Genomic DNA, 27,997 nt, shown 5'->3' on the forward strand with positions numbered 1-27,997 from the left:
CGAGCAATGGAAGGGGAATAGTTCCGCGTGGTGTGGTGGGGAATGTTAGAGATGGTCGTGGGGTTCGATAACGCAAGCCTGCCTTGTCTAATTACTTTTACTTGTATCTGCTCGTATTTACTGGTAGAAGGAGAAGAGTCGTACGGAGCAGCATAGAACACGAGCTCGGGGCAGTAGGCACGAGGAAGGTCGTCTGTGAGAAACGAAGGATGGCCTGCTCGGAAACGCCGGTCACGACGCTTACAGTCTCCCTCGTTTATCTTCTGACGCTTTTCGGTGAGTTACCAACTTACAAGTTGGCCCACCTGCTTTCACGTTTCGATCTTACGTACTTTCCCGCGCGACGTCATCCATCCTCGTTAATTTTTAAATCCCTTTGCTATATTATTTGTCATTTTTCAATGTTTCGACCATCTATCCAGACAACTATTCATAGAAGTGCTTGACGTTGATTAAAATTATTCATGTTACTGTTTAAACAACTGTATTTATAAGCACAATAAGAACGTCCAATTTTCTTTACATCTTTGATGTTATAACTATCCTCGTGTAAGTTAGAAAAAATTCGATAACTTGTGAACCGCATCGTATTATATATAGGATATGTTTATGATATAGATTTTTATTTAATCACTTTTCCTCGATTGGTTCTATCGATAAGTAGCTAGATTAAAAACAGTTAAATTAAGTAAATTAGAAGTGCAAAATCGTTTAATACGTGTTAACTGTTATAATGTTTAACCGTTGCATCGAACAAAGAATAAAGTTTCGTCTTGTGTTTAAATGAAATCCGACGAATCACATGAAATTATCTACGCAGTGTTTGTTTCTTTGTTCAATGTATCTATACATTCGGTACTTTTTTGGTATTTCACTTTGTACTGGTTTGGTTAATCAAGGCTACAAAATTATTTTCTAACTTGGGGCATAGGACAATTATAGTAATTGACAACAGAACTATAGGACTTAAGAACAAAAAATAATTCTTTAATTACTTTAAAGTGCTACGAAGATCGTCTCTGATAGAAGTTTTTTGTATTTCAGGTTCCTACTGTCAAATGGCCCCAGGTAAATTAACATCTCTTTGTTTTATATTTGACGGACTTTAATATAAAAAAACTAAAGCAAAATAAATAATAAATGTGATTTGTCTCTGTATAATTTACTTTCAGAAATTCAGCTAAATTCGTCAGTGAAATATAAAATAATTGAAAACGTTGTACATATGCGGATCTATAAACTAAAAATAAATTTGAGCCTGTTTGGCGGGATAACTGATCTGAGATAACCTAATAGTGGTTAGGAATTCACGATTGGATTTTATTCCTTTTAGCATTGGTAATTTTACTCGAAACAGAAGATTCAAACGAAATCGAGCACCATATTCGAAATTCAATTTTGTTCATTTTTAATTTTTATTAATATACTTTGGTTATGGCTATTTTTGTTTAACTTTCTTTTCATTTTCGATTACAAAAGATAGCTCGATCCAAAAAATAGCCGCAATTCATCCTTTCATTAATTACGAGAACGGAGTTACTATTTCCGTTTCCTTGTCGTGTAGCAGGGACTTGGTGAATTAACGGTGTTTATCGTTGGAGTATATTGGTGATGTGCGATTATACATTCGTGTACACAAGTAAAACCTGTGCCTATGTATGCATGCATCTCGTATAGAGCACACTGAGGGCTTCGTCGCTTTTAGAAGAGCGATCCAGACTGTGACGATTTTGTGTGCGTAGATATGCGTACGTTTGTATACTGGGCGACTCAAAAATAGGGATTTGTATTATGTAAAATATGAATCCATTAAAAGTTTATTTAATTTTGAGAAAATATATCACAATGAAATATCTCCTTTTATTTCATTGCTTTATTTCCTAATTTTATTATATAAATGTTTATAAAATCACGCGAAGAACTATCTCTCGAGAAAAACGTTTATTTCTGCATTTGCAATAAGAGACTGTAAAGGCAATATTTGTGGAGGTAAGTCAGCGTGTGACAAGCAAATTCATTAATTTAATTATTACGGAAGTGAATTTCAAGGGATTAGTTTGAGTATTAAATTTGTTTATTGTACGTTTATACCAGTGTTATATCTATTTCGAGAAATATTATAACGATAATATTTTAAAGAAAGTCGTATGACTTTGTTATTTTTAAATTGGATTTATGAATGTGAAAACTGATATGTATCGTTTAACTGTGCTGAACTGTGCTGGCTGTATTGTAAATTCTTAGATTTCTGATTTTACCTTTTTTTCCCCTATTTTCGTCATATTTTTGAGCCACCTTGTATGTACAATCGTGTGAACATGTTTATCTTCGTGTACCCATACGCTGCATTTATAGATCCTTAAGTGCCAACGCTGATACATATTAAGTGTTTCCACAAACATGTAATTAGAATCATAGATCTTATCTGTTTTTGAAAATATTATTTTCTTACATCAAATTAACGACATAGAAAATAGCGTAGTAAAATACGGTAGAATGACTAATTACGAATTGACGATTTGGAAGCAGATTGGCAAGTTAATTTTCAAATGCAATTATCGCATCGATCGGCATAATTACATTTACGTACTAAGCGAAAAAAAGGTAGCTATCTACAAATTATTCTATTCTAAAGTTTCATATAAAAACAGCTCATACACTTACTAACGAGTACAAACTGGAATTAAAATAATCACTGATTCTTCCTTTTGTTCTTTGCAGCTCCATTACTCCACGGTATCAGTAAACAAAAAGGAAAAAAGAAAAATATATGTTTCATAACTTCGTAATCGCGCCAAACATTCTACACACACGTATCTAACCACACGCAAACGTCAGCCGGCGATCAACGTCGCACTTACACACAGACAACCGCTATTCAGTGTGTCCCATTCTCATTGGCTTATAGACGAGCCATTACAGAGTCCATGGAGTAACAATGTTTGTCAGTCGACGGGTAACTTTGCCAGATCACATATCGAAATTGTCGCGTCGATCCTCGATCGATTCTTCGCCGGGTTTTCTCGTAGGACAGGGCGGAACGATAGATCCACGTTGCTTCTGTTACTTTATCGATCATGTATTGGAAAGTGTGCGTGATTTTTGCAGCCATGGCTGGTGCTACCAGAGGCTGGGACCTGGCAAGCGGATTGAAATATAAACTGACGACAACGTTGCTGTTTAGCGAGGCAGCTCCGTCGAAATCCAGCGGCGACGTTGGCTTTCGATTAACCGGCGAATTGGATGTAACCGCCGTTTGGCAGAAACCGAATGATCCGAGTAGCTTTTTGCTAAAAATCGAGGTGGGAATCGTTACTGTTTTATACAACTTCATTTATTGAAACGAAATTTTGGCTAGTGTTCGATTAAATGAATTTCTGTTAAGTGGATTTCTTCTACTCTTGAATAATGAATTGCTGTCACTTTAATGAGAAGTCGTAAATGGCAGGAGACTCGGTGAATTCCTTGCTGTATACCTAATACGTAATTCGTGAAGTTTTGGTAAAATACGAATTATTTCTAACTCGATGTATACAGATTCCAGTTCTTATCTTTGCTGTTCCCTCTTTGGAGATATGTTTGTATTAAATTTCTTTCTTTATTCGCGTACCATTCGCGTGTCATTGATAGCACGCATGAAAGTTCTTATTCAAGATATAAAATATCTGATATTATCATTTATACATATTTGTGTTTTGTCAACAGCACAGTGTTTAGTCTATAATCGCCGAGTTCCATTGAATTTAACGAGAAAATATATGAAATCAAACAATTTATTTGTGAATTTATTGCATATAAAACACTATGATTGATAATTTCAAAGTTGCTACATGCAAAGAAAAATCTCAGTTTCAAATAGCATTTTTATCGAGCAACGAACGATAAGTGGGGAGTTCGTATTAGCAATATTAAGCTATGATAACCTTTTCTTAAAAGATTAAAGTACAGCACGTTTTACCAGATACCATGAATGTATAATAATATACAGTTGTCTCGACAAATAAGTTAACGGTCTTACGTTTAAACTTTTAGCTGAAACGTTAATTTATTTTCCCAAGCAATTATATATTATCTTCCGAGTATTCCGTTGATCACTGCCAAGGCTTTGATCGAGGTGGCCGCCATATATCAAGGCTGTCCTCGTGTCTCTTGCTTTTATAAAACTTCTTCCTTTTTCACCTTTTTCATATACTTACCATTTAGGACTTGGCAGGAAAACATTGAATAATAACTACATGACTAACCTGTGTACGCTTCCTGATGACTCACGAAGGTTACTGCAGAAAATATTTGGGGAATTGATTTGTTTTGCAGGGAATTCTGCTTAGATCGGTTATTATCGTTTCACTATCGTTTCATTTCTGCTACACATTTTCACAGTAATCGTCATGGATAAAAACAAATTTTATATTTTTCATAGCTCCTGCAACCACAACTGTGGATCAAATCTCGAAGTGCCTCAGAACTAGAAGGATTCGTCGAACACTCCTCCAGAATAAACGCCCTTGCACAGAAACCTTTGCTAATATTTTGGAGAAACGGCGACGTAAATTCCATCTTCATGGATCCTGCAGAGAGCGTTTCTTCGGCAAACCTCAAACGTGGCTTAGCTAGTTTATTCCAATATACAGTGTTCGATAACGACGTCGAGGAACGAGATGCTTCCGGTCTCTGCAACGTAACGTATCATTCTCTGGGACCGAGGACAATAGGAAAACGAAAAATATCCTGCAAGCAAAATATTCTACCACCAAAGAAACGGCATTCGAATCCATCGTTCGGCGTAAAGCTTACGAGTACTCGTAATTCAACCTACGAGCTCACGCAGCAGCTTTTGCCTAGCTTGATTCGCGATGAGGAGAGTCATCGAATGGCACTTACCGCCAGACCGGAAGTGGGCGCCATCGTCACGTCGGAGAGGACACTCGAGCTGCTTCCTGGCACGCTCAGCGCTAACACCGTGCAGGCTGATACCTTGAATCAAGCTCTCGCTGCTGTGCAACCTGGATACAGAGAAACGAGTATCGAGCTACAATTGGAACCGTTCTCGTGCCCTGACTACGGATGCCCGACGGTTAGTTCATAAAATTCTTTTTCCTTGTTATCTTTTAGAACGTTCATTTTCCCATTAATCTATTCTAATTTAATACACGCAATTTGTTAACCTTCCTCGGCATCCCATAAACATCTTATGTTGTTATGGAAACTGATTTCTCGCCAAAATCAACAGCGTGCCGGTAAGCTGGGATACTTAAAATTATCTTCGTTTAAATCAACAGGTTTATTCGTCGAGTGTTTCCTGCTCTTTGTTTGCTTATGAGTAACCAATGATAAATGAATAAGACAGGAAATGAAAGACACGTTACTCCATAACATCTTCTCATAAAGTCATCCATTTCATTATCCTACTAGTAAATTAATATATCTAATAGATTAAAAATTGTACAAACAGATTTGTGCTATCAAAATTATGGGAAATAATCGAGTATAAATAAATATTTAATCGTATCTTTGTAATATTTGATTTCAGATCGAACAAACGGTCGAAGAATACCGCAGCGCCCTGGAGAACAACGCTTTGGGTACTGGAAAATCTGCTTCGGCGTTCCTGAAGTTACTACCTCTAGTCAGATCAGCCTCTCCAGATGAACTGCAGAAGCTCCTAAAAAGTCCACGATATCGTCAAATAAAACCTCAACTATTAGATATCTTTGGCGCCGCCTCGACCATAGCAGGACATCAAGCAGCCATGAAAATTCTTCGGCAAGACGAAATAGGAAACGAGACTGAAAGATATCTTTGGGCTCTGTCTCTGTCTCCAACGCCGAATGCAGATATCGCCAATAATATTCTGAGACGATCGGAAGAGACGAATCCGAACGACAAAGTGTCAGAAACGATAGCTTTAACCGCAGCAGCGATGGCACGTCATTTAGAGTGTCCAGCTAGCATCGAGAAAGCAAGAACCAGTTTGGAAATCGGTCTCGATACTTGCACGGGGGAAGAGTGCAAGCTGAAATTCCTCAGGGCTCTAAGAAATTTAAGAACCAAGGCTGCGATCCCGACCTTGTTAAAATTTGCAACGAGTGAGAATAAAGCACTCAATGTCGCTGCTTGGAAGGCCCTGTCAGCGCTACCCAGAGATTCGCTAACTGCTGAAGTAAAAAAGGTAGCCAAACGAGTCTTTTACGAAATAGGTGGGCCAAAGAGAGACAGTAGCTCTAGGACTATAGCCTTGGATATTATTCTTGAAACGAATCCATCGAAGGAAGATATCAGACACTTGGTGGAGTATTTAGCAAACACAGATCTCGATTACGAGGTTCGGAAATATCTCAGTCAACGATTGGAACAACTCTCTGATAAGGATCTTCGATTTGCTAAAGATCTGAGCGAAGTTTTGAGTACGTGTGGAAAGGATATCGTTAATTACAACGTGTATTCCCAGAAAGGTCTTAGCACAGCGTTCACGAGAAACTTTCTAAGGTCGATAGATAGTAATGGATCATTGATAACTATTCAAGAGATTCAGTCAGGTTTAATGAAGCGTGGAATAGTCGACGTAGTACTTCAAGTTGAAGAGCACGAAGAGGCGCTATTCTCTCTTGGCCTGTTCGCGGGAGGCCTAGGAAGCTTCGTTTCGACTTCCAGCCAGGAAAATGACATTCAGGATGTCGAACCATCTACTGCAGGAATGGAGCTCGATTTCCTAGGTGTTGGTATCAGGCCATTCGTCTTCTTCTCTGGCCAAGGGGAACTTATGAGTCACGTCTGGTCTGGGTCAGCGTCCGAACGAACTCCAGCCTTTCAGGCCTTAGCTGCTCTCCATAACTACAACGAATACATTCCATTAGCCTCGGGAATCGTAGCCGAAGTCGACGTCCAAGGTGCGGTTAGCTTCGATTTAGCTGGACAAATTCAACTGAGCCTATGGTCCAGAAACGCTCAGTCACTGGTGGATCTGAAGGCTGGAATTATGATCCAGGGAGGAACGAAAGTGCGTTCCGACTTTGTGCAGAGCATGGTTGAGTTCTCCATGTCGATGGAACCGAAATTGGAGTTGGCCACCGACGTAGACTTTTCCGGGCCGGTATCTCTGTGCATGAGACTTAGCCAACCAGAGAACGTGGTGAAGTATCAGGTATATAAGGTTGAAAGGGTAGCTGGAAGTAGGCACAAATTGAGAAAAACCAGGAGGATGAGGTTGCATAATCCTGGGAGGTCTTATCTGTTGAACAGAAAGAATAACGAGATGTGCTCGATGGTGTTCAGTTAATCGATAAAGACTGTTCGAGTTTGACATAGAACTTTATAGAATTTACGAAGACAGTTTTTATCGAAGATGTTACTTTCTTCTTCTTTCAATCGTGTATCGTGCAATGCGTCGAGGAAAGGGAATCGCGCGTGCTGCACGAAAAGGAACTGTATAGGTATATTTTTGTTGTAATTTTGTATTTTGTAATTACATTTTTTCTATTTTGTTATAATTTATATAATTTATGTACTCGGTACATTTACGATTTACGGGGAAAAAGAAATTTTATTCCGATGAAAATTGCTCGAACTCGTTCCACTTTTATCAACGCTATTTGTTTTGCGACCCATTTTGATTCAATTTTTTATAGTTGAATGACCCTTAATAATTGAATTATTTCATAGCCTTTTACATACGTGCTTTGCATATTTAAATGATACGCTAAGCGTAGAAGCTAGAACGATTCTCATCAATTTTATTCAAAATATCTATGAGTAGTACACAAAATATTACTTCAAAATCGATATTAACAAGCAAAGAAATATCTAATACATTGTAGAGAGCTAAAAGTATATCGAGTTACTTATTTTTTGATGAATTTATAATTTATGAAACTTAATGTGATGCATGTTTTATACAAGGAATATTTTTATTCAGATATCGCTAGTTCAGAGAATATTATATGTTGAAAGATATTATATTTTATGATATATATAGGAAGAGCTGGAAGAAGGCAGATCTGGAATTTATAGAATGTATTGAAGAGAAATGGAAATCAGAAAGTTTATACATTTTCTAAATTAAATGGAGAAATTTTAATTTATTTGTCGGAACACGAGATAAGAGATATAAAAGCTGATCTTGCATAAAGAAACGCAAAGTAAATCGTTGGAATAAATTGATTGAAATATAAGGATTAAAAAATGTCTTTTCTTTCGATCTTTAAGAACCTATCTTAATTTTCATAAAAATTCATTTTCTCCTTACTCAATTGCCTAATTTTAAACCTATATTTTGAACACTTTAACGACAGCCACACTCGGCCACAACCATGTCTTCGTAGCCGTACTGATAAGTTAAAGTTCCACTGGCATCCAGATAAAGCAGACTGGTAGGCGCTAGTCTCGTCGGTACGCAGCAAGCTCTGCCAACAGGTTTGCTGCCGCCCTCGATAGCTTGGAGAGCACCGTGTACCAACGTCTGCACGATCGCATGCTTCGTGGGGCTAAGATGATCGCCGAACGGGTAAAAGCACTTGCCAGAGCACTGATAGGCTTCGTACCCGGGTGGAGCAACGACCCATTCGTCGTACGCGATCAGTGCAAAGTCTACGTAAAGAGATCGTCGTCTGCAGGAATTCTTACGTCTTCTTCGGGGACCGTCGTCTTCGTCCGTCTCTTCTTCTTGAATGGAACGCCTTAAGCGCCTCTTCCTCACTTTGGCGTAGCTCAATAACAAGATTGGGCCGTCTCCGCAAGGATGATAACCAACTCTACCGTATACTCGGAATCTGACAGCACTACCACTCCTTGCAGCCACTGCAGAAGTAACATTGAAAGCCCTCCAACTATCGTCCCTCCTCGATTTGCAGCTTCCAAAAGCGTCCGTATGATCTAAACGCACTCTGAGAATGGATCCAACAACGCCAAGCAACTCTGCTACCTCTAGAGCTTCGTCTGGGTCGATCGGAGGTATCGAGAATACCAGAATCCTGGCTCCTTCGTTGGTCGGACCTGACACATGGATCGGTTCTAACGCTCGAACTATGTCCACGTCTGATCTGCGGTGGTACAGCTCTAGCATGTATTTGGATACGACTCCACGATACTTTTTATGACTTTTGCCGATGGTTTTTCTGTTTGTTTTGTTAGAGAATCGACGGAAAACGGATGGAGAAGACGATGGAATGGAGAGGTCGAACTGAATCGACGCTTTCGCGTGTACCGTGGAGGTTCGCCAGGAAAGAGAACTGGTTTTCCACAATCCATAGACACAGAAAGTTCCAACGAAGAGTAAGAAGATATATTGAGGAGGGTTCATGGCGAAGAGCACTGGAGGGTTTGGTGATGGGTTTCAGGGATTTTAAATCGACGCGAAAGAGTGAAAAATTGGATGATTTCGAACCGAAGTCGATCGGATTTGGCATCCAACTGCCAACGAATCCTTGGCCGGTGGGTGAGGTTGAAGGACGGCTTTTAAATAACTGCCAATGGGAAGGAGAGATTCGAAATTGCTGCTGGAATGTCCTTATCATCGACAGACTGCCACTCGACCTCCAGGCTAGTCCGAGAGTTCGATGGTGCGCTATGAATCATAGTGGTGTGCAAGTCGGTCCAAACTTCGATTATATGACATGTTCCTTGAGTTAATTTTCACAATGGGATTTTTTGATTAATTAGGAAATTCGAACTAACTATATTTATACTAAGATCATTGTTGCGAAAAACAAGATACCTTATATTCCTCTCTACATTCAACGTTGATTTTGGAAAGATTTCAAAGTATGTATCGGTTGAAGCGATAGGCCTCGGAAAGACAGCTTAGGCAATAGATGCACAGCGTGGAAGGATGGCATAATGTTATCATCGTATCGTCGTTATAATAACTGTCTAATTTATAACAGTTAAATTTATTTTTAAAAGCAAACACTAAGAAATCACCAACATCGTCTCCAAGAACGTCTGCGCGTCCCATCTCGATCTTTTAGGGTGCTCTCAGACGATCAATAATATTTGAAATATTATGCTACCTTTGATACACCTTTGATAAAGATTTGATCGATTTTCGATCATTATATTTAGTCTCTATAAATCGTAATTCAATTCGGTTCGTCGTAAATCAATCTTAGCCGCTGCAGAGCGCCGCATGCATCAACGAAAGCGACTCGTCGGAAAACGCAGATGCAGGAAGATCAAATCACACTTAACGTCTAACGTTTGATCGATATTGACTCTTCTTAAATCGCTATCACCGACTGGAACGCTTACATTAATCAGTGGTGGTTGAAAAAGCGGCTGTCGTCGTTCACGGAAGAATCTTTAACGAGCGCTTTCAGCCAGCTCGTTCGACGTTAAAGTCCGATGGGTTGATCGATTTTTTCGCTGGCGATCATCCAACAAGTTCGGTGGCTGTTGAGGACGACGCTCGCTCCACCAGCGGTCCACTATATTTAAATATAGTCGAAGATCGTCGTAGAGAGATGAGCAGCTAGTCTTATGTGCGAGCTACTGATAGCAGCCGCTCCTCTCGGTGGAGCAGCAGCAGCAGTAGCACTTCTGACAAGCAAAGTGATTGAGAGGTGAGCTCCGACATTGAAGAGGTGGTGTCGATCCCGTGGCCGGTACGGGCCCTCGTCTCGTTTCAAGTGACCGTGCGTATCCCGGGCAAGATCTTCAGCTGAAAAGGAGCAGGACGTCGGCCCGTGGCCGCTCGTGCAGCGCGCTTTCTCTGTGCAGCGTTCATCGATCGTCTCGAGATTATGACGTCCAGTTGTTTCTCCCCTCCGCCTCTTCGACCACCGATCGACATCAGCGATCAGTCCGACACAGTCAAGGTGGAGTGTTTTCTTAGTTCTCCGATTCGATCGGTCCCCTGTTCAAACCGTCCCATTAACTTTCGTTCTTCGCCATCTTCGGGACCACCTGACGGCATGCTAAGTTAGATCTTAGAAAATCGTGAACAGATAACAATGCGATACAAAACCATTTCTCCTGGTTTATTCCCACAACAAATGGCCGATACGCATATTAGACCATAGAAGGTTCTGATGAAATCCACGGGCCAGCCTGTCCGATGTCGAAGCACGCGCGTGTGTAGGTGGGCAGACTTGTTGCACAAGCGACTTGGCGACGTCGAATCGTGGCAAAGGCGGTAGAAGAATGGTGGAAGGAAAAGCAGGGAAACGAAGCTCGAGCGACGGTCGCTTTCCATTGTAGGGGTTTCGTGATCTCGAGGGCGGGTCGATACTTGGACGTACCACCCCATTGCGTCTACGTGCCATGCAATATCCCCGTCGCACCACGTATCCGATATTCTTAGATTTGCACTTGGCATTCCGTTATATAACGATGAAAAACATACGTCGGATTTCACGTGCGCAAACGTGTGTGTTTTGCAGGGTACTGACCTGATCAAAGTGTCGAGGTTTTATAAGGACAGCAAGGAGGGAAAGTTCGTGAGCTTCTTGTACGAGGATACAAGGACTCTGTACGATGGTTTCCGCAAAGGCGCCAAGGAGTCCAGTAAGTTTGAACTCATCCCAGCATGGTTTGCGAATCGTTAACACGCGAATGGTCTCGTTTTCGCGTCTATTCTGTCACACGGGACTATAATTTCGATAGACGCGTGACTTGACAAATTCTCATTTTCGTAAATACGTGCCACCTCTTCCGGACGTACGTGGTTATTATTCGTTAGCTGGTCTTCTTCACACACAGACAACGGACCCTGTCTTGGCTGGCGGGATGGACCAAACAAACCGTACCAGTGGCTACATTACAACGAGACCCTGCTCAGGGCGAAGAATTTCGGTTCTGGCTTAGTGTCTTTGGGGCTGATGCCAGGATCGCACGCACTCGTGGGTCTCTACAGTCAGAACTGTCCGGAATGGATCCTCGCCGAGCAGGCTTGCTACACGTACTCGTTGGCAGTAGTGCCTTTGTACGACACACTGGGCCCTGATGCCTGTGCCTTTATCATTAACCAGGCTGAGATCAATTTAGTCGTCTGCGAAAACGACAGCAAGTGCAATTTGCTGCTCGACAAGGCGCCGAGGTACGTGCCTTTCGTCGGAATTTGTTCGAGAAGTATAATTTTATCGAACGTAAGCCTGTTGCGTTAAAAGAATCGAAGACGGAACGTTTCAACGTGTTTTCGACCAGACAGTGATACAAGTTACAATTCCGATCACTCGAGAACGCGATAGTTGGGTTGTCGCAGTGGCAGTATGCCACGAATCGATATAAACGCATTTTTTACAACATCGACGCGCGACACGATTTACAAATCTCGCGTGGTATTGCAAACAAATTTAAACGTTTCCGTGCAATGTCCTGAGACATCTTGGCACGGTAAACTAACGCGACTTTTTAACGTAATTTAACTCGATTAATTTTATTCGATTTAACGTAATAAACTAGACTAGATTTTCACGATCGATATAAAGTACATGCAGAAGTTCGTGCAAACAAAGCCGAATCTTGCTTATCTCCTGACTGGACTCGACCGATCGGATAATTGTCTTTCGTTCCAGATGTCTAAGGAAAATGGTGGTGATAAAAGAGACGAGACAAGCGACGAACCAGAGGGCGAAGAACCGCGGCGTCGAGTTGTTCAAGTTCGAGGAAGTAGAACGTATCGGCGCGCAAAAAAATCATCCGGAAGTTCCGCCCAAGACGACGGATCTGTGCACCATATGCTATACGTCCGGGACCACGGGGAATCCGAAAGGCGTGATGTTGACGCATCAGAACGTGATGGCGAGTATAAGCGCGGTTTTGATACAATTAGGCGAGCACAGGCCCTCGTACAAGGATACGATGATCAGCTTTTTGCCCCTGGCACACATGTTGGAACGGTGCTGCGAGAACGGCATGTACATGGTGGGCGCGTCCGTGGGTTTCTACAGCGGTGACATCAAAAGGTTGCCCGAGGATATGAAAGCCTTGAGGCCTACCGTGATGCCAGCGGTGCCGAGACTGTTGAATCGAATGTACGACAAGGTGAGCACAACCACTTATGAAATTCACCGATTTCCCAATCACCTCGTACCTCCTTGTTTCCAACTTATTCTGCTACCACCTGACGCTGGTAAATATACACTGAATCCATTGTTTCGAGTTTTGTTCGCGCAATTTGCCACGAAACCAGCACGGTAATTACCGGTGTGGTTGAAGTGGAAGTTGATTTTCGAAATAACCAATATTTAGATCATTAGTGAAAAACGCGCACTTGCGCTTCGCGTTCGTAATTATATTCATAAATCAAACAAGTAAAAACAATTACGCAAATAAAACAGTGATTTAGTAACTTATAACTTAAAATATCTTGAGACAGGTGTAACTCTTCGAAGAAGAGATTAATTTATGTTTATTACTACTTACCACGAAACCTTGTGCCTCCCTTCTGATATTTCTTTTCCAAACGTTCGTAAAACACTTTTCCACGCACTTGGTCGAAAATAACGCAAATATAATTATCTAAACAAAATACTTGACGCGGATGTGTTTAGAAAATTTCTATTCCGTGTTTACCATTTGGGTGGTAGTGGCGAGTGTTCAAGTGGTATTCTTGGCGATCAAAGTTACCGGAGAATCGAAAAAGATATTTTAGAGTGTGCTCGTCGAGATGCAAGGACGGATAACCCGTAGGGCGTAGGAAATCGCGTCCCACGGAAGTAGTGGAATTCGTGACTCGTTCGTCTCCAACGAGTAGCGATTTACGAGTGAAGTGATATTTTTACCCTTGACGAAGGTGTCGGAGTGCAAGAATACGCGCTAAGTAATTTATTCCCGGACAATTTATCGGCAGACAAGATCGGTCATCTTGTGAAACGCTTAATGAATTTCCCCTTGTACCGGTGGCTAAAAATAGTTTGACGAATATCACGAGTCGCCTCGGCTACATTCGAGTTTGATGGACAGTTGCATTAGCGAAATTATCCAGATGTGTTTGTTTCGCGCGAATGTCTTCTACGTACACGTATCTCTGCTCACGGTCGAAATAATAAACCCTCTTTCCTTGTCTATTTTCAGATCGATGGACGATTAACGTATTTCCATGTCGCGAGAAAATGTACTCGTTTTACGAGTGTCTTAAAGAGTGCCTTGCGAAAAGAAGCTGCGTTTTAGGAAATTTAGAATATACATATATTTAACGACTGGTATCGTAGCTATCCGAGATCATCGATGGTCTAGGAAAAATTTTTTGTTAAAAAATACATCGATCTATATTCCGTTCGCAACTACTTGGACGATTTATGGATATCCCTTCAGCTTCCGATTAATCAAAAAGGATTAGCAAGTTTCGCTTTACACATTCTTTGACAGAAAGTGATCTGTTAGTTGTAAATGTACGGTTCTTGGTCTATCGAGTATAAGTCTACGAGGATCAAGAGACTCACGAGAAACGTATGAATCAGCAGATAATATATTATCCTGAATCGATCCTGTCTGATTTTTCGTTAAGTATGTTTTAAATGATTCTTATTTAACGGTAAGCTTATTTTTTTAAAGTTTAGCATTCGATGATTTATGGAAACTTAAACACTGTTAGCAAAGATTTATTACCTTCGTTCGCTTCCAAACATTACAAATCTTTTTGAAAACAAATTACGCCGGATAGGATCCTATTCATCTCGTTGCTATTACGAATGAAATTAAAAGAGTTTCGATAACACAAGAATAATCGATTACAGATTTTAATTCCATATATATTTTCCTAGGAAGACTTTTGCACTTTAAAAACGAAAATATTTTCGCGATAGTACATCGACACGAAGTGCATACGTAAGAATATAAAGTCGCATTTTATTAAGGTCAATGTTACGTAATACATTTTGAGACAGTACTGGCAGAACCAGATCGAGGATGACAGGGATAGCGCGACGAAACAGGTGGAGAGGCAGTTCCATCTTCTACCGTGACCCTGATATCCCGAATGAATGGAATTCGTGCATTTTATGCTTTCATAATAAATCTACGTATCAAATTCGCGATGTGAATGAATATGTACACATGTTTTCTCTCGTTTCACAAGTTCGAAGAAATCGAAATATAATAATAATTGGAGCAAGAATGGATATAAAATTTAGCACAAAATTTCTCGGATATTAGATTCAGCAAAAATCCGCTACCGCTACGATTAATACCAGACTTGACAGTTGACATAGCGATACAGCCTATTAACGAGAATTTATAAAGACATCGCAATTTTCTTATTTATCTTCCAACGAGATAATTTTAATATCTAGTATAAAGATTACTCTGCTTTCGACACGTTCGTAACACGTAATCCGTGCAAAAACGCATAACTCTATTCTGTTCTTGAATGTGGTACGCGCGAATATATTCGCAAAAATAGCCAGATGGCATGACTTTGCTTAGAGCCGTAAATTAATGCAACACTCGAAAGTCCACTTTATCGACTAGCATAGGCTCGATGTTTTCCTCTGATTCTAAAGAACGACGATGACAGTTGAATATATAGAAAATACGTTGATTATTCGATATTATATTAATCGAATTTTATTTATTTATTAGAATATTATTCGAATTAATACGTTAACCATATAGAACGGAAACACAGATGTAAAATCTATATAAAGCTCCTATACTCCATAAATCTTCCATTACACAAAACTGACAAACTACCGAAACGAGCATTCTAAAGGTGTATCATCGCGCGATCACGTAACTCATCGATGCCAGTAAACAGCTTTTCTTCAAGGAAATCGTCCACTCACGCACAGTTAAGATTCAAAAATAAATATTTCGAAAGTAGGTTTGGAATAAACCGTAACAACCGTACAAGCCAGAAATTGAACTCCCTGGTAAACAAGTATGTCTTAATAGTACAGAGACATCAAAAAGATCGATTCTCCATCTCTAACGTTTCGAAGAAGCTCCTCGAATTTCAGAGCTGTCAAGACGATTTCTATGCTTGACTGTTCCGACATGGAAAAGCGAGAGATCTCGTTTCACTTCGAGAACGTGTCGATCGAGCATCATCTAAAATTTCTTTTCGGGTATATAAATGGAGCTCTATTGTAACTCGTTCACCCGCCGGTTGCCAGTGTTCTTCGCGAAAACAGTCCACCACCAAGCTGGATCGCTCGATCAACCACGTTAAATATAGCAGGCATAGTCACCAATCGGCATTTTGCAGGTCCAAACTGAACTTCAGAGTTCGTGCTTGAAGAGGCTGGTATTTAGCCTGGGTATGCGGGCGAAGGAGGCAGAGATCAAGAAAGGGATCATCAGGAACAACAGCGTGTGGGACAAGCTGGCCTTCGCGAAGATCAAGGAATCGACAGGAGGCAGGTTGAGGCTGATGGTCGTTGGATCTGCTCCATTAGCGGGCAACGTTCTCACCTTCACCAGATGCGCTCTCGGCTGTATAGTCGTCGAGGGATATGGTCAGACCGAGTGCGGTGCACCGATCACTCTTACTGTCCAGGTCAGAATGGTTCAAACGCTAATGACTGGGCTGTAAATGGTTTATACGTTCTTAAGTGTATCGCACAAATTTCGCTTTACGTTTTTCATATTTTTTTTACTTGATTAATTCATGCGTTAAGCGATCGATCATTGATCGGTGTTAATGGTACTAGACACTCGGCGCTTAACACCCGTTAAAGAAACAATTAATTTCTATGTTTCGCTCTAACAAGAGATTAATCAGTTAATTACTTGGATAGCTCGCGTGAAACGTGAAACAGAAATTTAGATAAATGTATCATTTGACTCGACGTAAACAAGATAATCGAGACTAACAGTTAACAAGATGTTAATTTTAACGCCAGTAATATTTTATGGTACCATTATTTGAATTATTTGAATCTTGAAACCTTTTTAAACGATATGTAATTAGTTCTCTTCCTTTCAATTTCACGTGTTGCACATAGCTGACTGAACGTGTCAACGTTGAATCGAAGACATGCAGTTACCTCAAAGTACGTTTGTCGTTTAACCGTTTCTTACTCGAGTAATGCTATACATATACATGTAGTGAATGGAATGCAATGAGGGGAATAAACGGGGTACGTTAACAGACGTTTCAACTCGAAACGGATACATAGCCGTATCTCTCCGGCGAAAGAGCCGGTCAATAAATGCTCCGTAAATAAATCGCGTGTGCACTCGCTGACCTTATAAATCGCGGGTTACAGATTTCAGCCAGCTAGAAAAGCAAGCCATTTTGTGTTAAAAAAATAAATTATCCGAAAGTTATCGTCAATTTAAAATACGATGTTTACGCAAAGGATTCTTGCAGCGTTTGATTTGCGAATAATATGTAATAATTTAATTTCGATGGAAAATTCGCTTGTTAAAACTGATTTTTTCTCTTCGTTGGAATTGATAGTCTCTAAGTGGAGACAAGTCGACAAAACAATGGTGAACACGCGATGAGATCATTCGATTTCGATCGAGTTCAACTGAACAACGATCAAGTGACACGCGTGGTCACTATTCTTGGCATATTTACAGGTATCGATGTATTATACGTGGCTAGACGAAACCAGCTATTATTTATACGCGGGCATAGGTATATTCTTGTCGGGCAGACCGGCGAGAAAAAAATGTTGCAACCACGCGCCAAAGCACGTGGTAAATCACGTCACTTGGTAAATCATCACGATCGACCGTGTAAATATATGTATGCATACGCGTCTACAACTACTGTAAAATATTCTATCATTTTGTACAAAGTCATTATGGTCTAAATTACGTTAAAAAGAGAACATTTGTAAAATACTCGGCGTACTACGGTACACGGTGTAATGCCGAGTGATGGTATAGAATAAATAATTGCTCAGCTCGCGATAACAAATAGCCGTTTTGTGTAAAATATGGTTTTACTATGTGTCGTAACTGACATTCCGTTATAACGAACAGTTCGATGTAAATTATATAAGTCAGATAAGATATTCGTAATTTATAATTTCTACTTCAGTGTTTAAACTGATAACTGGTAGACTTATTGTTGCAATCGTACAAAAAATACCAAATTTACATATTTCTCGTACGTATGTTGATTTGCAGATTTATTCGATTTACATAACACGTTACACAGCAGCTTAACAATATTTGCAGCGAATGTTTCAAGTAATTACGAAGCATTCACCCGAATGAATTATCAGTTTAAAAACGTACAATAGTAAAAATACAATTAAAGAATTAGCTAAAAATATTCTCGATATCTAATAGCGAGAATCTGAATTTATCTACCTTTATGCGTTATTATTATAGGGCGATCATGTACCAGAACATGTAGGTCCACCAGTCCCTTGTTGCTGCATTAAATTGGTGGACGTTCCGGAAATGGAATACTTTGCGAAGAAGAATCAAGGCGAAGTGTGCGTAAAAGGCACCAACGTTTTCGTAGGGTACTTCAAGGATCCCGAAAGAACTGCTCAAGTTATCGATGAATTCGGCTGGCACCATACCGGTGACGTTGGCATGTGGTTACCTGTAAGAGGAAACGATATAATTAAACATATTTCTCATGATACATCTGGTTCAACGCAAGTCCGAATTAATTTTTTGTTACAAATAGAATATTACTGCTATTATACTTTTATTACTATTTCCATATTTTCTATTTGAATTAATCAAATTAATACGATTCTTTCTTTCTAGAATGGAACACTTAAAATAATCGATCGAAGGAAACACACCTTCAAGCTTTCGCAAGGAGAGTACATAGTTCCAGAGAAAATCGAGAATATTTATTTACGCAGTCAATATGTTCATCAAGTGTTCCTCCACGGGGAATCCCTAAAATCTTGCGTTGTAGGAATAGTAATACCACACGTGGATGTTGTAAAATGTTGGGCGGTGGAAAACGGTATACCAGGTACACTCAGCGTATTATGTGCTAATCCGCAAGTCAAACAGTTGATCATGGACGACATGCTTTCGTGGGGAAAAGAAGCCGGTCTCAAATCTTTCGAACAGGTGGGAAAAATCTGCCAATATTTCTACTTAAAATAATTAATTTCCTTTCATTTGTTTACGCGCATAAAGGAAAACAAAAAAAGAAAGGTCTTTTTTATCGACGTAACAATTAAAAATATTTTTCGACTAAAGTATCCAAGACCTTTAAACGCACCGCTCACGTAACGTTTAAAGGATACAAATTTTACTGTAAAGTGAAATAATTTCGAAGTAACTTCTATCATTGACGCAGTTTGAAAGTTATATACAATACTATCATTTCTGTTTATATCAGGTGAAAGACATTTATTTACATCCGGATCCGTTCTCCGTACAAAATGGTCTTCTTACACCAACATTGAAAATGAAACGACCTCAGTTGAAAGACTACTTCAAACCGCAGATAGAAGATCTCTATCGACATTTGGACTGATTAGACTGAGCATTGTCTTTGATTCTGTTTTCTTTAGCATCGAGAACAGCAACGCGAAAAATCGAGACACGTTTGCGTCGCATTCATAGAGAAATCACTTCCGCCATCGAATATTTGTTACCCCGCGATACTTTATTATATCATTTTCTTCACAATTACATAGAGGCGCAAAAATAAAAGCAGAAGAAAAGCACCGTTTAGGCTACTAAGATAATCGATAACATTATAATAAAATGTGTTATTATTAGGCGCGTCTCGTTTTCTCTTGACTATAGTCATCCTTCGATATTTGTCGCGTGTATTTACAGATTTCTTCGTCTCCCTATTCCTGTATTTTGATACAAATTATTACCGCCTTTATGACACACTTAACGGTACATTATAGATGTATATTTTTATCGATAACAATAGTCAAATGAATTCTGAATTATGATTTAGTACAAAGTAGGATATTTAAAAACCAATAATCATTTATTACCGTAAAATGCAATCGGGTATATGTGCAATGTGTAAAACAAACTTGAGATTAATGTAATAAATAGATTGCAAAACCGGACAACTTAAAAACGTACTACAAGATGATTCTAAATACATGGGAACATTTTAATAAATTCCGTTTCTGTGAACAATGTTCACATACGGCGCTGGACAGATTAACTTTTTATAATTATTAATAATACATTAGAACTTTTCTCTCACTGTTTGACGTAATTCTGTCATATTTAAGCGTTTCTTCTTGTGTGGTAACATTAAATATATATTGAATCCATACGGAACTGTGATTAACATTAGTGAGCATAGAAGGCTTAAATTATAATGATACTAAATGCTCCAAATGAGTGAAAAGATCAATGAAAGGATGATGTATAACATTCCTTCGTGTGTAATTTAATAATCCCCTAACAAACATTGTATTCAATAATCATAATACCTGAAATTGAGTGAATATTAAATATGGCTTCTGAACCAATATCTCCCGACCAAAACGTTCGTTCTACTTTCGTCTTTAGCTTTTAGATTTAAAGCTATAGTACATGACAATACAAGCAACAATTATAAGCGTTAATGCCACTACTGCTAAAACAATTCTTTGTTGAAGACTTCTAAACATCATTCCCGAGAGTAAACGTGAACCACGACCTAGCTCTGCATCCGTATCTCGTAACTAGAACAAATAAATTATATTATCGTATTAATAATAACATTGTAACAGTAACAAAGCAGTTTGAATACTTATATTTGACAAAAATTTATATATGTGTATGTATATTTATATAATATATACATATAAGATCAAACTAATATCTTACCCTTGCTCTTCCTTTTTGAATCGTCTCTCTTTGCTCGTGCAGTTCCTTCAATACTTGAGAACCAATTTCTTCTGTTTCTAATACCATTCGATATCCATTCTGTAAAGTTCTACCTGTGCGGTCTATTTGTTCTGAGGTATCTAATAATCTTTTTTTCTGGTCCTCTGTAATATTATTCTCCCATGAATCTTCCCTGCTTATTTCAATACTTTCATCCTTTGCCTTTTTGGCTGATTGAAATTCTTGTGTCAATCGTTTTAATTCTGCCCTATGACTCTCTACCCGACCACGCAACCGATCACGTGCTGCACCATTCACCCCACGAACCTCCAATTCCATTTGCTCGAGCTACAGGTCAAACATAAGAACAACAGAAACTATCAAAACTTTATGTAGTTATTCAGTCTTTGATTAAATACTGTCGTTAAAATATATGATCTTTTCATTCTACTTATTTTCATATGCAAAATAAAAATGAAAAATCAATTTCACTCTAACCCTAAAACTGAAAATATAAACTTTCGGAATTTTTTAGCAAATTGAAACTTTGATGTATTAGAATGATTTTAAAATAGAAGACAAAATAAATATTTCATTTTACCAGTTCTTGAGCCTCTTCGATCTGCCTATCCACATCTTGAATGGACAGCCTTTTCTCATCTGTAAATTACGTCACGTGTATCGATTATTGTTGTTTAATAATGCCAGAGGATAGACAGTGTTCACTTTAAAAACAACGATTTGTGCTCCACAATAAGAGGACCACTATGATTCTGTTTTGATCGTACTTACTGCCGCTTTGTGTTCTTATTCTACCAATTTTTGCAGTAATGTCAGCTGTCAAAACGGCGTATTGTTGCTCATAGTTGTCAATGAGCGACGCCATCTTGAACGTATTTCCATTGGAGACGAATATATGGAAAAGAGGACGTTCACTATCAGAGATTACACATCGAATAACTGGTTACAGCTGCGTTCTGAAATCAGCTGAGAAAATGTATGTATTTGGCTTTGTATTTGCAATCATTCTCTACATGGAAAAAAATAGAAAAAAATGTACATATTAAAAGTTACATAAACAGTCGATTTTTGTATCATATCGTATCATATATTGTATCGACCTTTTTGCTTAAACAGAAAATAGAAACAATAAAATAATCATATGAAATATTAATATACTTTAGTTTTTTATATATTTACATATACTCCAATATATTCGAAAGATTTGTAAATTATACGTTTGTGTCTGCATGAACTATTTACATACATATTTTAAACAAGCTTGTTAATATTCGTAGGGATTATATTTTCTCTCTGGTATTGTACATATTAAAATTTAAAGATACGATCATTTTCAGATTGTACATGTAAAATTTAAAGATACGATCGAATACAAGGATAAGCAAATTTTATCAGTGATACATCAGCGGTTTCGAAACTTTCGCTTTATCAGCAACAGTGAAATAACAGTTTTATTTTTACTTAATTAAATATGCGCAATAAGAATACTAAAAATATATATGTACTTAACACGTTTAGTAAAAAATTCCTCAATGTATATGCTATTTTGTACTGTCTAAAGTATCTATAGTTGAATCATATATCGTCACAGAGTTTTATCAATAATTTTTAAAACTATTTATTCTGCAAAAGTTGCATTCATGCAATTCTAAATGAATGACGTTCATTGATAAATTCCTTATTTGTTGTTAAATCTACCGGACACTTGATTCATTATAACGCCATGTTTCTCTATGACACGTCCTCAAAAGACAGAAACATAAATTCAGTACATAAGGCTCATGGTAGGAAACTAATAAACTTCTATGTGATCCTTTTACCAAGTCGAATATCATAAGAAAATAAAAAGTTATAATACCAGTAAAATAATACAACAGTAGTGGAGGGTGAAATCTTCGAAATATGGCTACAAAATTGACACGTCATTGGTAATACACCAATCAAAAGAAGAATTCATAGAGAGTACTACCAATCGTTTTAACTGGTTGCAGAGTCGACTACGGTCAATCTACTTTCGATTCAACAGTCGAAATGAAGATGGCCGCCGAGGTGAGGTGGCTTTTAATTTTTCATGTATTTTGTGTAATTTATGCGGTTCTCGGTGAGACACCCCATCGAAAATTCGAATATAAATACTCGTTTAAGCCACCGTATCTCGCACAAAAAGATGGGAGCGTGCCTTTTTGGGAATACGGAGGAAGTAAGTAAAGTATCAACCTAACCAATTACGCGTGTTATAAAATACTGCCGTATGTTCTTTTCTTATAGTCGGCTTTTTGATTATTTAAATGGAAAGCGCTATTATTTTGCTTAGAAATTCCAATTTTAATTGAATTTCATGCTCTTGAATGAACTTATGCATTAAAATGATGATATTTACTTGGTAAAATTTGATGAAATTTCAACAATCACAACACATGTACATGTTGTTATTTACACTTGAAATACTAATTTAGTTTATTCTAAACATTTAAACACAGTTAATTGTTCGAAATCTGTTTTCACACGTAGGAATTCAATTTTATAATTCAATGTTATGATATATAGAAGTTTATTATCATATCCATGAACTTATGGTGCATCATATATTGTTTTATAAGTAATTTTTTGTTGTTCTATCATTTACAACAAATATCATCTTTATTTCAGATGCGATTGCTAGCGCAGAAAACGTTAGAGTTGCTCCATCGTTGAGAAGCCAGAAAGGTATGTGAAAAATTGATTTTATTAACTCCAATTTTAATTTTCTTAAATCATAATAAAGATTATTTCTTAGTGTAAATAAAGATATTTTAAACTGCCACTTGGTAGTTATTATATGACATCCAATATTATTATATCAGGCATATGGGCAATAGAAGTTAACATAATATAATCCTTTTATATTAATAAAAAGTGGTATGATATTTGAATTTAAAATAATATTTAGGTGCGATATGGGTGAAACAGCCTGTTACCTTTAATTGGTGGGAAGTTGAATTAATATTCAGAATAACAGGAAGGGGAAGAATTGGAGCGGATGGTTTAGCCTTTTGGTACACTGCTGAAAAGGGTGCTTATAATGGCACTGTCTTTGGTAGTTCTGATCAATGGAAAGGTCTTGGAATTTTCTTCGACTCCTTTGACAATGACAATAAACACAACAACCCTTACATCATGGCAGTCCTCAATGATGGCACAGAAAGCTTTGATCATACTAAGTGAATTACATTTCTTATTATATTTTTTAGTGTTTTTAGTGTTAATTAATATTTTCAATGAATGATTCTTTACCTTGATTTTAATATAGTGATGGTACAACACAGCTATCTGCTGGTTGCTTGAGAGATTTTCGTAATAAGCCATTTGCCACAAGAGCAAAAATTGAATATTATGAGAACATTCTAACAGTAAGTGTATTTATAAATTTATATGACTTCTTATTTGCTATTGTACTTGTCATATAATTTTTAATGCTTAATTAAAGGTGCTATTCCATAATGGTATGACAAACAATGAACAAGATTATGAAATATGTTTCCGAGTTGAAAATGTTGTTCTACCAAAAGGAGGGTACTTTGGTGTCTCTGCTGCTACTGGTACTTATTATAAGAAGAATATCAAGTTAATTTTTATTTCAATATAATTACAATTTTCTATAATGTTTCATTTAAGGTGGTTTGGCCGATGACCATGATGTCTCACATTTCTTAACACATTCTCTATTTCTTACTGGTCAGATGAGGACTGAGGAACATAAAGTATCTCTTGAGCTTGAACAACAAAAACTTAGTCAGGAGTATATGGATTATCAGAAAAAATTGGAACAACAGAAAGAAGAGTATAGAAGGTAAAGAACATTACACAAGCATATTTCAAGTATAAGGTGTGTTTTCACAAAATAATTTAATTCAACAGAGATCATCCAAACGAACATCGTGAGAAAGAGGAATTTGTAGAATATTTTGAAACTGATAATCAAAGAGAATTGCGACAAATTTTCTCTGGTCAAAGTCAAATGTTCGATGCGCTGCGCGAACTTAATAGGAAACTCGACGAAATAGTTGGAAGACAAGAGCGATCTTTAAGTTTAATATCCCAACTTCAAGTTGGTGGTAAGGTCTTGTTGAATTATCGATAATTAAACATAAATGTAAATAGGAAATTTAGCAACTATAAAATAAGTAGGTGTGCAAGTGGGAGGCCAACCAGGACAAATACAGCTTATTGATACGATTCGCCGACAAGAAGTCGATACTGTATTAAATAATCAAAAAAATATAATAAGTACAGCAAAACAAATAGAATCCTATATAAATGAGGTGCATTCCAAGACTGATCTTATTCTTAATAATCAGGCTCGAAGTCCTACCGCTCAGGTGTTTATTAACATTTAATTTTGATAGTTTTCCAGTAATATTTTCAACTAAAAATGAATATTATATAGGTGCAGCCGATGGGATATGATTATCATTCACTTATTTCGGAAATGCGAGATGGACTTAATACATTAAAAAGAGATATTACACAAATAAGTACTAAAGTAAACAGTGGTGGAACAGATTGTCCAACAACGAGCTGTTTAACAACAACGATGTTCTTACTTTTTGTGGCAGTTCAGATGATAATTTTACTAGGGTACAGCATGTACCGGTAAATATTTGCTTTATTTTAAATATTTACTTTGTCTTACATAGATGATGTAGCCATAGATTATCGAACTTAAATCATCTTTTTGTTTGCAGAGACAACAAAGAAGCACAGGCGAAGAAGTTGTACTAATGCTTGTTTTCAATCCTACAGTGCAGAAGTAAGGGTATAAAGATAAATTTCTACCTTTGCGTACTGATTTAATATTTTTATCACTTGTTAATCGTATTCGTAAAACGTGCATTTTTGCTGAACATTTGTACAATAAACACATTCTTCATCCACGATAGACCTAACGTGATATGATAAGGAGCAGTCAATGCTCCTAAAGTATGATAAAAAAGAAATCATTAATTATGCTCAGCTTGGTATAATTCAGTCATTTTGAATATAATTCTCAACGCGTCATATGTTTCTTGTCATTGTAAACCATAGACATAGATATATATAAAGTGGCAGAAAGTAGACGCGAAATTGAGGCGAATAATTTAATATCTCATTGATATTCAGTGATCTTCGAATGTGACAAATTTTGTTGTGTTTAGATGGTTGTGTACGATATATATTCTTTTATCATCGTTCATTAGAAATACTTTGTGTTATGTGCACATATTTTTTAACTAGTTTTCTTTAAAAAATTTTTCTTTAAAAAAATAATTGTTTTTTTACGTATTGATTTAACGTGACGTTAAAAAACGTATAAATGTTTATAAACAAATTTCGTATCGAAAATTGGCATATCGAATAACGGAAGCTGAGACAATTTTTTCCCCAAGAAGTCCAATAATTCTTATTATATTACTTATAATATTTGTCGATCTGGTACTACATTCCCTTAGGCGATCGAGCGTGTAGGTAAGTTCCACGTTTCTAACGTGTCAGATACTTAAAATTAAAAATAAGAAACCCGTAATATGGCTCTATCGAATTCAAAGTAAGAAGGCAGAGTGGGAAAGCGACGTCGAACAATCACTACGCCCCCGAAGCTCTATTATAAGAAAAGTTTTTATTAATCGAATACGTACTTTGTAAGTGTATATGGTGTATCGAGTAGAAGCGTAGAGAAAAACAAACTCGAATTATCCGCAAACTCGGTATTCTTGTCAACCTTATTGCATTTGTAAAAGTTTATCGAAGATTGTAAATGTATAATGAAATATATCTGATAATAAAATTACTAATCGAAAAAATATGATTTGAAGTTTAATGAACGAGTTGAACTTCAAAGAAACTTGCACGAGACTGCGATTATTTGAAAACTAATTGTAAGTGATACATCGATCAACTATAATCCTCGAAACCATTGAAGCGATCGATCGAAATCTGATGTAACGAGTAATGTAACAAATTGCACAACGGTTTTGCTGAGTTTTCTTATCAATTTTTGAAGAATTTGATATGGGTATGTGATTATTCTGTAAAGTTTTAAAACATACATTATATGTTAAACTTTATCAAATGTCTTTTGTACAAATAATTGCATTTTTATTTACTTTACAAATAAAATATAATTTTCTTTCGTACTACATAGCTCCCTGATGAAACGGTATAGGAAAGCAGATAAAGAGTGAAATATTAAAAGGCGTAAATTAAAGTATCATGGTTATAACCTATAACGTAACAACGAAACAGAAAAACGGTGAGGCTTCATAACTAATTAATAAAGCTTTTAGCAAAATTTAAAAAATTACCTATTAAATAAAACTGTTATTTAAATAGAATTGTCCAGCTCTGTTTATCAGTTTAAAGCTATTTGATTACTAATTTTATTGATTTCGCTAAGGATTATTCCATTTATCAGGCACTTATGCCTAAAGAAATATTTGTTTAACGTTGTATGTGTAATATTTAAATAGTAATATTTTTTAAAATTAACATTTTTATGGAACAACAAATTTATTAATTCGGTATCAAAAATTCACACATACAACAACATAAGTTTTACGATAGAATACATTCAAATGCATAATATTAATTTTGTAGCTTTTTATATTGAGATAGTTTTTATTAAGTTTCTAATTTAGTTATACATTATTTAATCGAGTGTTTCTTTTCTTATCAGTGGTTCCCAAACTTTCTTTAATCACAACGTACTTTAGAAAATGTATAAATATTTTGATCCATTTTGTTTATAGATTGTAAAATTTACTCGAAAGAGGTATTTATATGTATCAAGACTGGAGTAAATTAGAGATGTGTAATACAATTAAAAATACTGAAAAATCGTAGATATGTACTTGGTCTAGCGGCGGCGGCGGCGCACCCTGTGGGAACCACTGTCATAGACAGAGGTTCCTTCAAGTTTGCTTCTTCAAATTTATAACGCAATGGCAGAATTTTAAAAGTTTCAGTAGCCAAGTCACATAAATTCTGGATTACGAAACTTGTGATTTATAAGTTGGAATATTCTATCTTTTATTCATTCGCGAATACTCAAACACTTTGTAACAATCAGTGTCAAACGAAGCGAAAGAGAGAAAACGCGTCGTGGTTAAATTTTGCGAATGATTCAATGAAAGTTGAAACGATGCTTTTGGAAAGAGAAACTGACGCTTATTTGCAATGAGATAAGTACGCTGTCTTCGTATGGCTGAAAAGATAATCCTATTTTATCTTTTTTATAACGGATATTTCAACTTATATATGCAACGTTGTGCTTGATAAAAATGTTCACGTAAGATACGTGAGATAAGAT

At 37.2% G+C, this 27,997-nt stretch overlaps 5 protein-coding genes across 8 annotated transcripts; 3 read left to right on the forward strand and 2 right to left on the reverse strand.

Moving 5' to 3' along the window:
• The first annotated feature begins 49 nt into the window (after nt 1–49).
• Nucleotides 50–8,180, forward strand: Mtp (microsomal triacylglycerol transfer protein). Of its 2 annotated transcripts, XM_069124730.1 has the most exons (5): nt 50–276; nt 1,045–1,068; nt 3,109–3,302; nt 4,421–5,074; nt 5,531–8,180. In XM_069124730.1, the coding sequence occupies exons 1-5, from the start codon at nt 210–212 to the stop codon at nt 7,274–7,276; spliced, it is 2,685 nt and encodes an 894-aa protein (XP_068980831.1). In that variant the 5' UTR covers nt 50–209; the 3' UTR covers nt 7,277–8,180. The 2 variants fall into 2 exon arrangements, with proteins under 2 accessions (XP_068980831.1, XP_068980832.1); XM_069124731.1 differs by lacking the exons at nt 50–276; nt 1,045–1,068 and adding an exon at nt 2,746–2,956.
• Nucleotides 8,181–8,278: 98 nt separating this feature from the next.
• Nucleotides 8,279–9,295, reverse strand: LOC138185645 (uncharacterized). Its single transcript, XM_069124760.1, has one exon. It carries the CDS (start codon nt 9,293–9,295, stop codon nt 8,279–8,281), a length of 1,017 nt encoding a protein of 338 aa, XP_068980861.1.
• A 1,378-nt stretch (nt 9,296–10,673) lies between these two features.
• On the forward strand, nt 10,674–19,521 carry LOC138185636 (long-chain-fatty-acid--CoA ligase 1). The gene is made up of 8 exons (XM_069124740.1): nt 10,674–10,808; nt 11,373–11,496; nt 11,692–12,028; nt 12,507–12,975; nt 16,139–16,429; nt 18,223–18,444; nt 18,613–18,930; nt 19,205–19,521. Exons 1-8 carry the CDS (start codon nt 10,734–10,736, stop codon nt 19,340–19,342), a joined length of 1,974 nt encoding a protein of 657 aa, XP_068980841.1. The 5' UTR covers nt 10,674–10,733; the 3' UTR covers nt 19,343–19,521.
• Vti1a (Vesicle transport through interaction with t-SNAREs 1a) lies at nt 18,304–21,579 on the reverse strand. Of its 2 annotated transcripts, XR_011174687.1 has the most exons (5): nt 21,445–21,579; nt 21,254–21,312; nt 20,653–21,000; nt 20,274–20,507; nt 18,304–18,442 (listed from the first exon to the last, which is right to left on the reverse strand). XR_011174687.1 is itself a non-coding variant. In XM_069124770.1 (4 exons), the coding sequence occupies exons 1-4, from the start codon at nt 21,536–21,538 to the stop codon at nt 20,349–20,351; spliced, it is 660 nt and encodes a 219-aa protein (XP_068980871.1). In that variant the 5' UTR covers nt 21,539–21,579; the 3' UTR covers nt 19,795–20,348. The 2 variants fall into 2 exon arrangements, 1 of the variants encoding a protein (XP_068980871.1); XM_069124770.1 differs by lacking the exon at nt 18,304–18,442 and having other exon boundaries at nt 19,795–20,507.
• ergic53 (lectin, mannose binding protein ergic53) lies at nt 21,525–26,761 on the forward strand. 2 transcript variants are annotated; one of them, XM_069124744.1, is made up of 11 exons: nt 21,525–21,649; nt 22,665–22,873; nt 23,323–23,379; nt 23,603–23,873; nt 23,963–24,062; nt 24,140–24,251; nt 24,328–24,502; nt 24,571–24,767; nt 24,838–25,031; nt 25,100–25,305; nt 25,398–26,761. In XM_069124744.1, the coding sequence occupies exons 1-11, from the start codon at nt 21,525–21,527 to the stop codon at nt 25,432–25,434; spliced, it is 1,683 nt and encodes a 560-aa protein (XP_068980845.1). In that variant the 3' UTR covers nt 25,435–26,761. The 2 variants fall into 2 exon arrangements, with proteins under 2 accessions (XP_068980845.1, XP_068980846.1); XM_069124745.1 differs by having other exon boundaries at nt 24,841–25,031.
• The last annotated feature ends 1,236 nt before the right edge of the window (nt 26,762–27,997 follow it).

Source organism: Bombus flavifrons, chromosome 12 (assembly GCF_040668555.2).
Source record: "Bombus flavifrons isolate JBK064 chromosome 12, iyBomFlav1_principal, whole genome shotgun sequence".
NCBI classification, from domain to species: Eukaryota; Metazoa; Arthropoda; class Insecta; order Hymenoptera; family Apidae; genus Bombus; species Bombus flavifrons.